The sequence below is a fragment of the Pezoporus flaviventris genome, unplaced genomic scaffold (genome assembly GCF_033815535.1).
Source record: "Pezoporus flaviventris isolate CSIRO_AGI_PZ_B2104156 unplaced genomic scaffold, CSIRO_AGI_Pfla_v1 ptg000002l, whole genome shotgun sequence".
NCBI classification, from domain to species: domain Eukaryota; kingdom Metazoa; phylum Chordata; class Aves; order Psittaciformes; family Psittacidae; genus Pezoporus; species Pezoporus flaviventris.
The window spans coordinates 90,815,188-90,828,732 of record NW_026892550.1 but is presented as its reverse complement, the minus strand read 5'-3'; the positions used below and the strand labels follow the sequence as shown (position 1 = coordinate 90,828,732).

General features: G+C 42.9%; 1 protein-coding gene across 3 annotated transcripts in view; it reads right to left on the bottom strand.

The window, feature by feature from the left end:
• Positions 1-217: 217 nt before the first annotated feature.
• Positions 218-13,545, bottom strand: part of ABTB3 (ankyrin repeat and BTB domain containing 3) — a 170,672-nt gene continuing 157,344 nt past the window's right edge. For all 3 annotated transcript variants that reach the window (XM_061445066.1, XM_061445067.1, XM_061445068.1), the window contains 6 exons: positions 11,229-11,334; positions 10,336-10,438; positions 8,454-8,535; positions 7,530-7,598; positions 4,333-4,446; positions 218-1,640 (listed from right to left, as the gene is read on the bottom strand). In XM_061445066.1, the coding sequence (XP_061301050.1) occupies positions 1,431-1,640; positions 4,333-4,446; positions 7,530-7,598; positions 8,454-8,535; positions 10,336-10,438; positions 11,229-11,334 (684 nt within the window). In that variant the 3' untranslated portion in view covers positions 218-1,430. The remainder of the gene's footprint in view (positions 1,641-4,332; positions 4,447-7,529; positions 7,599-8,453; positions 8,536-10,335; positions 10,439-11,228; positions 11,335-13,545) is intronic.

The following is a 13,545-nucleotide window of genomic DNA, read 5'->3' as shown; positions in this document are numbered from 1 at the left end:
TTAATGTCAGTTTGCCATGGAGAAGGCAATATCTTTGCCTACTTCTTGCTATGGTTTTCAGAGACACAGCATCAGGAATGTTGTGGCATGTAGCAGATTTGCTTTGCTAACAGTATGCCGCAAAATAAAGTTTTAACATTAAATCACGCCCCCCCATCCCACCCCACCATCCCCTGCACTGTAGATAACCTATACATTCTCAGGATACAGTGAGAAATCATTCTATTGTACATATTTAATTATAACTTAAAAAAGTCTAACTCAGACACAATCTCCGGCCAGTAGCAAAGTGTCAACACATGACTGAAGACCTGTTATTATCACTTCACTGTAACAAACAGAAATCATCACCTCGAGAAGGGTCTCCAGGGGTATTGTATCACAACCAATCGCACCAAATGAAAGAATGTGCTAATTTCACAAATGAAGTTTGACAAGAAGTAACACTGCATTAGTCTTGGCAAAACGAAGCACGAATGTAACATCTCACAGGTACAGTTACCATGCAAATGCATGTTGAGTTTGTCATTGTTTTCAGCCCCGAATCATGAGTAGCATGCAGTTCTCCTGCCCGCCCCCCCGCCCCCCAACTACTGTATTAGAGATAGTCTGGGTAATGTACCTCTTTGGTGTAATCATAGCCTATTAGGCAAGATTATACCACCCTAGGAAAGAATACAAGCAAAACTTGATCATATGTATGTTTACACAATGTACATTTTACCATTTAAAAAACCAAAACATGTTACATAGATCCTCAAACACAGCTCTGTTGAAAATTAAATTTTAAGCTTAAGAAATCATTTTTAAACTACAAGGCCACCCCAATTTAAAAAGTTCCCACCCCTAAAAATCTGTCAGTATATTCCCTCAGCTGCAATAGGCTTACCCACTCTCTAATACAGTTGATCTTTGCTCAACAGCAGTAACAGTTCTTACATTTCTTAAATGCATGAGATAATGGACTCCGGGATAGATACAGTTCTTAAGTATGTAACACAGGAACAAATCTGCCTTAAGTGATCAATTGGTCAATTCTGGTGTACCGCAGCACCACTGCTCAGTCAGGGGCTTCTGGTGTTCACCGAGTTCTGGCTTTTGTTGGCATCAAGCTCCACAACCACATGTACGTGCGTGTGTGTGTGTGTTCGTGGTCAGAAATTGAGTACAACAGCAATTCACTGGATACACTGGGTACTCTGTTTGCTCAAAAACATGGAGGAGCTTTTGTCTTCCACACTCCCTCATCCAGACGGGGCCGCGGCCCCAGCACAGCACCTTTGGCCAACACGGAACTATTTGGATGCAAAGTAGAATTTTTTTAATTGCTTTTTTCGTAGTCGTTTAAGCAACTGCAATGGGTTTAGGCAACTGCCACAGCAGACTGAACTTGCAGGGTCTTTATTAGAGCGTTACCGTCTTCCGTAGCTTTACACAATGGAGCCCTTTGAAGAAGACAAATGGATTGACTGAATCCTTGTGGCCAACGTCCTCTGTAAGTCCTGTAGTACATTTTGACCAGACGTTTCTCCGTTCTTGTCATACAACAGCTGTTTGAATGCTTCATTTTCAATGAGGACCATCATATTTTTTAGAAAGTAGCCTTCACAATAGGAAGATAGTTCTGTGACTCCAAGAAACTGCAAGAAGTGAAATTAGAGAAAGATAAATCTGCTCAGCAAATACAGTGCATAAGAGTTGCATACAAACAAACACACAAGCCAAGCCTTTCAGACAGGCAGAGTAATGCTTACACATGTATGTCTGGGGAAATGTACTACAGACCAAGTTTCATGAATGCCATCCTGAGTAAGGATGGGACATACGACTGCAGAAACCCGTCAGGCAAAGTTTCTTGCTTCAAGAAATCTTTAGTGGGGAAATGGAGATTTGTAGAGCACGTGTAGAGCAAACCTTACATATGTGAGTGAAAATGTATGAGCAAACCTTAAATGACCCATGCTGGTCATTTGATGGGTGACCTGTATTGGTCACAGAATCATAGAATGGTTTGGATTGGAAAGGACCTTAAAACTCATCCAGTTCCAAACCCCTGCCATGGGCAGGTACACCTTCCACTAGACCAGATTGCTCAAATCCGTAGATCCTGTGGTCATACAAAGAGTACAGCCACGATATGCCACTATAGCTGCAATTATAAGCGTGCAAATACGAAGAGTAGTGCTCAGCCTACCCTCCCACCCAAGTAAGCTCCTGCAAAGTCTGAGCTCTGAGTAAAGAGTCTGTAGGCCAACCTGTTTGCACATCCCCATCTGGAAGGGCAGGTCTCAGCACCACCTGAGCACCTGCAGATGCAGCTGAGCTTGTAAAGACTAGAAACGGCACCTACAGCAGGAGCAAGATACTTAAAGTCTGCTCCTGGCTGATGTGGTGGTTCCTGGCTTCAGTACCTGCTCACCTTATTCCCAGCCTAACTGCTGTCTAACATGAGTTTCTTCCACGCTTCAGAAAGCAACATGGAAAAGCAGGCAGCTGGCTGGCAAGCTGCACTTAAACTGCATGTGAGCTCCTCTGGCTCACCACAACCATCTGGTCTCTTCCACCACATACCATTATCTCATATTCACATAACAAACAAATGAAGCTACTGTGTGACAGAAGCACTCTGCGCAGAACAATCTGTGCTCAGATTAATCACCTGCACATCACACAGACAGGGAACCAAAAGATGGGAGTGCCTTCTCTGCAGACAGCATAATAGAGAGGTATCCAAACTAGCTTTAAATGTGTGAGTTCAGGTCCTGGACACCTAGCTATAGCAGTATGAAGCTTAGCCCATGTAATATACTGGAAGCAAAGTAAACTAAACCATGCAGAGCTCTAGGGTGATGTGGCTTAATGAAGTCAAGATTTCATTCACAGCTAGCTTGGCTGTCTCTGCAATGCGCAACCCACATCAGTGCTAACATGACCCCAGCCATGAAAGCCTCTCAAGGACACCATTTCCACTGCCACCACTGGAAGATGCAGGCAAAAAAACCTTGCAGGCTGGGGCCCTTGCAGGCAAACAAGGAGCTGGATTTAATCACTGGGTTTATTCAGTCCCATCACCAGTGGTATTCAAGTCCCTTAGGCAGGTATAAAGTTCCATGTAAGAACTTTCTTCAATCAGGATGTAATAACAGCTACATTTCACAATTCAAAGAAATCATGCGATTTTAAACCAAAATCATTCATTTTACTTTTAGTAACTAATAAAAACTGAGAAGCTCCTACATGAGCTAGAAGATAAATCAGGTATTTTTCAAAAGATTCTTGCACTGCTGATTTTATTTTTCTATTACAATAAATGGACCTGCAGATAAAACTCATTTCTTATTCATTTTATATGTGGAACTTTATACTATTTCAAACACTGATTGCATGTTATCTCTACATCAAGACTTAACATTACTACTTTCTGTAAGAAATACCTGATAATGTGAATAGAGGTCTGCAGGGGTTTGGAGCAATCTGCAGGATTACTGTGTTCAATCAAACCTCCATGTCATGCTGCACCATTTTATCATGCGTATAGACCATGTAAGTTTAGAAAAAATCATCTAAGGAATGCTCTAAAAATATTTTGTCGCAACTATTTGGGTATCATTTCTGTCTTCTGAATGAAAGTCTTAACTACTAAGTACACAAAAGGAGGAGAAAAAACTGAAACTAATCAATGTGGCAACCACCTCCATCAATGAGCAAAAATAGGTTTTCCAGGTCAAAAAATGCCATGCTTTTATGCCTAATGGCTTAGGCCCCCTCACAAGCTAAGTAAATAATTTGATTCCAGTTAGGAAGCTGCAAATCTCTCTGAGACACAAAATTCTCATTACCATCCATGCATGGCCCTGAGATGTTGTACTTTGACAGCATGGCATTTTTATACATTGACAAGCTGTCACCAGCATGGAGTGTGTCACCACAGTGGGCTTGAGGCAGGAGGGAAAGAGGAATTGTAACGGAACCACGTGGCTTGGAAGGTGAAAGAGAGGTGTCTTACTCACTTAGGTGATTCCTGTTGAGTAACGCAGCAGTTTGGGTTGCCATGACAAGGGATAGATCTGCCACACGGTGGTACACTTGAATTTCAGCCGCATAGGGAAGGAGGTGAGAAGTTGCCACTGATGCTCTTATACTACATGATTTAGGACTGTCACTATACTAGGTACCTATTGGCCACCCAGTCACAGTAAATGAATGACAAATCTTAGATACATAAAAACATACTAAGCATATGATATATGTATGTATCACTACTTATCATAACAGTGACCTATGGATATGAGGACAGTCACATAACATGCAAGCATATGAAGTTATTTTTACCTTGGCATGATTATAAATATCCACACAGTTTTCTGTATTAATGCTTTTTGCACAAATGATCTCACAGTGCCGTTGTAAAGCTTCAAGCTGGAAAAATTTAGCAGCAGAGAGAAGCTAAAAAAAAAAAGAAGGGAAAAAACAGTCAAAACTGCTGAACGATACAGAATCAGAGCTTGCTTCTTTACTGTTTCATTATATTTCTTTCTCTGCCCCTACTTCAGTTAGCATGAAAGTACTGACAGTCAGACTGAGAAGGTTGCTTGGTTGCTTCAACCCTTTGCAGTCCCCTCTAGATCATACTGGGGGAAGCTGTCCATGGAGAGACCACCACAGGCTGCTCAGACCCATGTGCTAACTTTGGAATAGGGGCAGTGGTGGTGGGGGGGAAGACAAAAACAAAACAGCAGCTTGGAGAGTCTCTGGTCACTTTGAATCATGACTTGGCAAGGAGGGATCTGCAATTACATTCCATGAAAAAAAAAAAGTTCTGGTTCAACCATTCCCCAGGCTGTAGCTGAAACAGAGCACCTAGGCTGGGTATGGGGATGTCAGCAGAAGGACCAGGACAAGAGGATATTGGAATTCAAACCAGATGATGATGAACACCCTGGGCAGACTTAAAAGTCCAGAGAGGCAATAAACTTCAAATCTGTCATCTCAGCAGGCTCAAGGAAGTGGAATCAGATCTCCACATGCGCCTTGCTCTAGCTTGTGAGCAGCAGTAAGGTCACAGCTAGGCCACGGCCACTAAAACACTGGCTGACTCCACATTACTCCAAGGAGTGGGTGCACAGTGGGATACAATGCAAAGGTGGAACCAGCTTGGTGAGAGGCAGTGCCTAGTTAACACTCATGTAGTGTCATGTCTATATCGCTGTACTGCCATGACTCTCCTGCCATCAGGACTCAAGCTGACCTCCCTCTTCAGCCCTATGGATATACTGCCTGGATTGGTACTGCCTTGGGATCTGTGGGCGTGACCTGAACCCACGGGGTGAAAATAGCTTGAATTTTGATTTCTCCAACTGATTTCAGTAGTGCCAAGATTTCTGCTATTGCTCCCTTTCTGTCCTTTCACAGCAGGGAAAAGGGATTTCATTTCCTGTCTTTCCATGTTAAGTCATTGCCTCTTGCTTTCTGCTCTGGCTTAGGAAGCAGGGGTTCTTCACTGTTGACACCTTGCTCTAATCCAGACAGGTCTCTTAGGCCAAGCTGTTCAGGTGTTTAGGCATTTATATGGCCCTTCCCATCAATAGCTGCATGACAAAAAGCTATCCTGTGAATCCCAAAAGGGCTTTCATGCCACCAGGTAGGAGCACTGGGGAACAAACGCCTGAAACTTCCATGACATTACTCTAACTTCTCCTATGGAGTCTGCTTGAGCTCTGCTTTAATCCCATAAATAAATCCAAGTATTCAAAATCTGCAGTGCTGATGTGACAGCAGCCAGCTGGCCCCAATTATGAATTGCAGCAAAGATTTCTGTGGAGTATTTCTGGTGCTTCTTGTTATCTTATTTGTAATAAGGCAAGTTGCTAAATGCAGTTTTGAAAGATAAAGCCAAATCCTATTCCAGCTGTCTCTGTGGCTCAAGCAGTCACGTGCTGGTTTGTAATTACTGTAAACTGTGAGGAACCGTGGCTAGATCTGTTATCAACAGATCAATCAATCAGTCATACATTCTTGAGTCACAGAAGTTTTGAGATGTCACAAAAGTAGAGCAAAGCTGCCAGCTGAACTGCAGCGCAAGCTTTTTAACAGCCTAGGTGGTAACACAGGCATCTCTATAAAGCTGTTGTACTGCCTCGTCTAAGACTTCTTATTCCAGGGAGGGTAAGAAATTCAGGAGCTTCTTTCAAAACTACAAATGAAATCATACGAGATTTCATACAAGGTATGAGAATCAGTGACCTTGTCCTGTAAAGATCAGAAAGTCAGGGTGGGTATGCTTAGTTGAAAATCCACCACCTGCACCAGGAAGGGGTAATTTCAGTCACAACCAGTTCCATCCTCTCCCTGCCAGCAGGGCTGGTACAGATGTCCCTGTACCCATCAGAATTGATTCACCCTGGCCACTTGTACCCCAAAGAATTGCTCCCAATTTGTGGTTAGCAGTACTTTGGTAAATGCCAAGCCTTGCATAGATGCCCCAGGCAACAGTGTCACAGGGACAGACTAACTAATGTAAGCAACAGTAAAACATCATGGTGGTAGACTATAATCTGTACACTAGCTGTTCAAGATTTTAGTATTTACTGTCCTGTATTAATTTTGGCTACCATAATTTGGTGACTGTCAACAGGAAAACTCCCTCAATGGCTATCAAGAATTTGCTCTAATATGTCTTAGTTCAGTTTAGTTGAGGTCATTAGGTTGATCATAGCTGGCAATGACAGTACACAGTATTTGGAAGAGGATGACTTAACATCCATAGAGGTTGCGGATGTGTGGCTACATTGACAGCTCAGTCAGTCCAGCTGGCTTGGTCTGACTTTCACAAATGGGCACAATGGCACTGGATGTTTTAAATCCAGTGAGAAAGGGGCAAAGAAGTCTCTGTAGCTCAGGGAGCAGCTTGAAGTATTATTCAGAAAACTTGACAGTCACATGCTTGAAACTGAACTGAACTGTGATTCCAGTGGGATTTCTCGCACGGTTAAAGCCTGGTACATGCCCAAGAATTCTCCTGAGTGAAGAACCGAACAGGACGCTTTTATGCTGTTGAGATGGGTCTGGACATGTAAGCCTGAGCTAATAAACATAAAAGCAAGAGTATGTCAGAGGGAAGCTGTAGAAGAGCACCTCACCTATCAGGCTGAAAGATAGAGTGGATGGTATACTATGCCGTTGGGGGCTCATTCCAGATTGTGGTAATACCAGCTTTGCATTTCCTTGAAAGAGCCTCTCAAAGCACCTAACTATGTATTTTTATTTCAGATACTTTTGGGAGGCTTGATGACCATAATTTTTATACTCTCTCTTCTCTGACAGCCAACTTCATACTGGTAAAAGTTACCATTAACAGATGACTGGCAGAGAAGGAGACTGAAAGTCTCCTGCAGGACTCCAGACAGCCTGTGCACTGCTGGCTCTAACAGGAGTGTTCATGTCTTGCCCAATGGCCACATGCCCTTTGGTGAATGGTACAGAGATCACTTAGCATTGCTCCCACTGCAATTAAGATAAATGTCTCTTACCTCCATAATTTCATTATTTTTAATCAGGAGTGACTCTGCACCTCCATAATAAAGATACTGCATAACCAGCTGTAATAAAACAAAGGAAGTGTTTACAAAAAGCTATCCAAGACATCAGGGAGTAGGGAGTGATGTAAAGATTGTAGGCAATACCTAAGGCTCTCCAACACCACCAAGGATTTGTAAATAAAACCAGCCCAAACCTCCCAATTTCAAGATAGATTTTACTACTCTCTCTCTCGAAGTACATCACTGATTCAGGAAAACATAGCATATATAATGGTTATTCCCTTATTCCTTCCCTGGCAATGGCACCCCCACCTTCACCCAGCTGTGTGTGGGCACGCATGGATGATGAGAAAGAGTGGGGGAGGCTCTGCATTGTAATACAAGCCAGCTAAGATCCCTCTGCAGTGAGCTTCCAGCAAGCCTAAAGTTACTGTAGACAGCTGGGAATTATCTGCAGCAGTAGCAGTTGATACGTGGAACTGTCTGAGCTCTGACTCAAATAGAGGGAAGCATATACCATGTATACGCTTCTGATACAGAAAGCAAGCTCTGTATTTTCATGGAAAAAATTGACTGAACAATGCTGCTAAGGTATGGAATTAACTGTTTCTTTTGCAAGTCTGTCCATTAAATACAGAAAAAGCCAGCAAGAGAAAAAAGAGTCAAGTGCTTTACCTTGATATGCTCTGCTTTGTCTGCACAGCCCATATACATGCTATTGAATCTGGCTGGGCACAACATTTGCAATCAGTAGCACTCGGCAGCTTAGAGTATAAACAGAGGTGAAACCTGTGCTCATGAAACCACTACTCTGAGCTATGTGTTTTCTAAATACATACGTACTAATTTGGACAGGGCATGTACGATGTTCCTATTACATGTTCCATTCAAATTCAATGTGAGAACTGACTTTACCTGAAAGATGGGGTACTTCACATAGTTGATCTCAATACAAGTACTATCGGATGCGGGCTTGCTAGACAGCAGTGCTTTAAACCTAGATAAAAAGAAGCAAGATTGAAATACCAGCCCAATTATCTCTGTGAAAAGGCACAGTGAAGTGGAAGGACAGCATCAGCTCTTGCAAATACAGTACACTGAAATGAATGGATTTGTCACTAAAACGCATCAAGATTTAGACACTGATATAACATTCAAACCAAAAGGAAGATGCCACTCTTTCAGGAGATTTCAATCTGAGATTTTGGAACAATACATCTAAATACCACAACAAAATAAAATGTACATAAGAAATTTGGATTCTCTAATGGTGCATATTACAAAACCAAAACTATTGTTTTCTTTCCCCCTCGCCCCTTGGAGGCAACATGATCTTTTAGGAAGACACACAACGTTTAAAAACAGCACACCTTCTTTTTTTGAAGGACATAAATTTTGGCCTATGTTCATTATGCTGCTTTTAAAAAAAGTGTTTTGGAAAAAAATATTAAAGCAGCTACACTAAGACTTTTCATGCTACATGTATGTAGGCTCAGTATACTTGTGTAAGAAGAGGCAGGAGAGAAAACTGGACAAGTTGCTGTTCTCTGATTATCAAAACCTGAAATTCAGACACAAGTTTCTGGAGAAAACCCCACATTCTAAGTTAATAATTGCAGACTTATGTGAGACATATCTGTATGTAGCAATCTATTTCTCAAAACCAGATATTCCCATTTGATCAGAAGACAAAAATAGGAAATATGCTGTCAGAAACATCTGTCCTTGTAATTCCTCTTTTTGGTAATTCACCTGACCTTCCAACAGTAGTGCGAAGCTTGGCTTATCTATCAAGACAAGCATTTGCTGGATGTTAACCTTTTCCACATCATGACTGCATCTTGTTAATTAACATAGAGATAACAATTGATTTGCTTTTACTAGTGTCAAACTCTATTATGAACACAATTTAGTAGGTTTAAAGCTGGAGTTTGGAACATGTTTGTACCTCTACCAATAAGCTCCAAACCAAAACACCCATTTCTTAATAGAAGGCAGAGTTAGATACTGCAGTTGCTTTCTGCAAGTCTCTTTACTCTGTGGTGTGGGTTGGCAGCATGACTAGCATCAGTTCCCACGGTAGCTCAACTACCCAGACTCAGTGGCTCGTCCTTGCCACATTTTGACATAAGCTCCTATGGAGGACTAGCTAAAGCTGTTTCAAAGCACACCTTTAATTATAAAGCTGCATACAAATAAGATTTGGGTTGTGCTGGGTAACCCACGTCCAGCCTCCTGAGCACAGGGAACAGACGATAAATACTGTCTTTGAATACAGTATGATACGTTTCATAGTTACTTAATTTTATCTTAAAAGGGTCAAATGCTGTCAATGAAAGCAGTGATAGGAGTTTGTTTTTGCTGGAGACTGCCTACACCGATGCAAGGCAGGATTTAGCCACTGACAGGATAAATCATTAGGAATAAAAATATTAAAAGACTCCTCTGCGATCAAGAGCGGGATGCAGCAATGAGCTCCATGCAAATGCGCCTCAGTGGAATGAAGTCAGATGCATGGCCAGAAGCATGGATGATTTATTGGGTAGGAACCTAGTGATAGCAGGACTTGTTAAACACCCTGCAGATCAACAAGAAACAAGCTGTTGAGATGTTCTTCATAGGAAAAACTTGAAGGCTGGGCCACTAACCTTCAAAGAATCTTAACATAAAAAACCAAAACAAAACAACAACCCCCCCCCCAACCACCTGCAAAAGAAACCCAAACACCCCAAGAAAACCAAACCACAAAATTAAGTTTGATTTTTATTACAAAACCAGAAATGCCTCTTTATTTTACCTTGGTGATGCAGTAAATAGCAATACTCTATGTGCATAAAATGGTCTTCCTTCCACCAGAAATGTAACATCTGACATCTCTTTGTTGTTAAGAAAATGGGGATCTAGAATCACAAAAAGAAGAAAAAGAAAAAAAAAAGCCAATAACTTTGGTTTGGAAGAGGTCATGAATGTAGAGAAGATTATCCCGGTTTGATAAAACATGACAATAGCATAAAAGGATATTGTTTTTAATTAAAGAGTAAAGCCTATGAAGCTGTTGTGGAGAGCCTGAGCCCCCAGACAGCCACATGGAGTTCAGATGAAGAGAATTCAAAGCTTTGAATTCTGTGAGGACCTTTGCTGACAGCCAGCCATCCCCACCGAGCGGAGCTGGCAAGGCCTCCCAGCTCTGCTACCCAAAGTAAACTACACCTGAATGGATGCTGGAGGGCCCTACTCTTATTTATACCCTGTTAGACCCCTCTCCTTGTGTGGGGAAGTCTTTCTGCCCAGGGAAAGAGGGTCCTGGAAGACCTCTGGTCTTCTCTTGGGCACATTAAAATGACCTGGGCTCTGTCTGCAGGCAAGGAGGGCTGTGCTAGCCTGGCATCACCCACAGCCAGCCACAGCATTTTCATATGTGGGCAGACGTTTGGCTCCAAGCTTAGATTCCAGCCTAGTTATCAACACAGACAGATCTTTGCAGATTTATGGTCCCACTCTAACACATCTGATGACCCCCCCTGATTTCAGTGGGAGTTTCAGGTCAGGCTAAGTTTGGGGCCCTTTTTCTAGTTCTGCCTTTCAGATTCAGGTTTTCCTTTGACTCATGCCCACCTGGCACACAGCCAGGACACAGACTTCCCACAGCTCTCCTCTGAGAACCAACAAGCACTTTCAAGCCATGCTTACCGAGGCGAGAGGTCTGCTTGCGTTTAATTTCAACAAGCTTCGGAATAGGGTAGGGTCCATAGCAATGAGTGAAAATGACAGAGAGCTGCTGGCTGATCACTTCATTCTAAGCAAAAGAAAACAGATATGTGCAATGTAAGCTCATTGTGCAAAGGAACATCAGTGTGCCAAGGAGATGTTACATTGTTCTCAAGAATTGCCTGTTTTGGAGGCTGAAGAATGTGATTGCTGAAGCTTTATTAAAAATCAGATTTTAGGATTATCAGTATTTGTTAGAAATGACAATTCTCATTTACTTGATTGCTGTGTCTCCTGTAAGAATCAGTTAAAAATGGAAAGTCCTCTCCTCGGACCAGAGGTCTTCATTTCTAAAAAACTCCATAGCTCCTGTCCCCTCCATAGAAACAAAGCTCCCTTACAATAGTGATATCATTTTATTTGCGGGCTTTCCGTACTGGAAAATTACTTTTTGTCACTCTCTAGAAAATGGTCATCTATCGTGTTTTAGAAAACCAGAGCTACAAACAGATACAGCTGTACAGCCTGCATGCACTTCTAGAAGCAACAATCTCACAAACAGACCCTCCCCTACAAAGTGACCAAAGCATCACAGTCTGCTACTGCATCCTCATTCATTCCTAAATGTTTCGTTAATGTGCACTTACAACACTAGCACTAGCCTGGGCATCACTGTCCTAAGGAAGCCATGAGACCATAACAGAACCAAGTCTGGATCCTGACTGTATGCATTTGTTCCAAGACTCTAAGGGTACACCCGTGGGACACTTTGCTAAGTGCTAAGCGCTAAGCAACTTGAGTGTTCATATGCCTAAGCTGCAAGGACAGTGAAATGGATTTAGAGCTTAACTACCCAAGTCACAGCTGAAAGCAGGATTTAAAAGCTTTGGCAAATTTTTCCTCATGCTTTGCTGATAACAGGGGCAGGTCTAGCCAAGTTCAGTGGTGCCACATGATGACATCTTTTAACTATGCCCTTGGTTGGAGATTCCATTCCACACCAGGAAACTGAAGAGGCGAGGCAGATAGATATGAGAGGGTTCAAAGCCAAGGAAATAAGCAGGTGAGGGACAAAACACCCTAAATCTTAATAGAAAAATATGAGGCGTGTAGATGTTATACTAAAAATATCTCCATGCTTATAGAGTAGAAATTGAAGCTTTCCCTTCTCTGAGCGCATTTCAGCTCAGTTTTAACAGTGGTTCTCCTTAAATCCCACAAGAGACAAGGAGGAGCAGCAGAGATCTTGTAATGACTCCCTCACCACGTCTAATCAGATGGGGTGGGAAAGGGTAGAGCTTTGTCCTCACAGGCACACGCTGATGTCAAAGGAAATTACACGCGTTTGCCTGCAGGCGGGAGTTGGCTCCTACTCCTAAAATGCAGCATTGAAAGAAATGGTAAGATAAGAGAAACACTGATACTAAGAGACACCATTTAGCACTGTGCAGGGACCAGCCCTCAGAGGGGGTCTCACCGCTGTGGCTCCAAGACAAGGAGGATGTCTCACACTGGAGGCATTTCTCTGTTCAGCATCTTCCAGCTGGATCTCTGCAAAACACTTCACAAAGGGAATGAATCACAAGGCAAAGAGAAAAGGAAGGTTTAAGGCCAGATTTAAAGAAGGAAGTGACTCAGCTGCCAGGAGGGCTGGCTGGGAGAGCGCTAGACAGGGCAGAAAGAGCAATTGCTTCTCTGCTCGGAAGGGCTGTGCTGAAGCGCTGTGGCTGACTGAGTCAGTCATGGAGGAGTATGTCTGGGGGGATGTTGATTACCAGCAGGGCAGCTCCCAGTTGGATCCAGCAGATGCTAAGAAGTCAGTAAATACAAGAAAGGATGGGGATAATTCTGTGGTTCAGAGCAGAGGGACGCTTCTGGAGAGGAGAGGCGTAACTGGAAGAGCAATGCTGACCTTTACCTGTGGTGAATAAAGCAGAGTAACTGCACTGAAGAGGATAGCTACTGGCAGCTCCCTCTCGAATCTGCCAGGGTGCACAGGTCCTGTCTATACCACTGAGGTTTTAGTCGTCCATGAACTCACCAGTCACAGCCACAGCTGTACCTGGGCAAAAGCTTTTTCAAAAGGCACAAATTCATCAATAAAGACAACCCATCTCCTCCTTCTGGGTACCTGTGGGAATGCACTGATGGAGTACCTGGGTATTGACTTCCCAGCGCCTCATTAGGAGCCAGAGGACTCACTCACCCGTCTGAGCTAAGGCACCACGTGCCAGGATGTCCTGGTGCACTGAGACCAGGGAAGAACGGGCAAAGCCCAGTCACACAGGTGGGTGAAGAT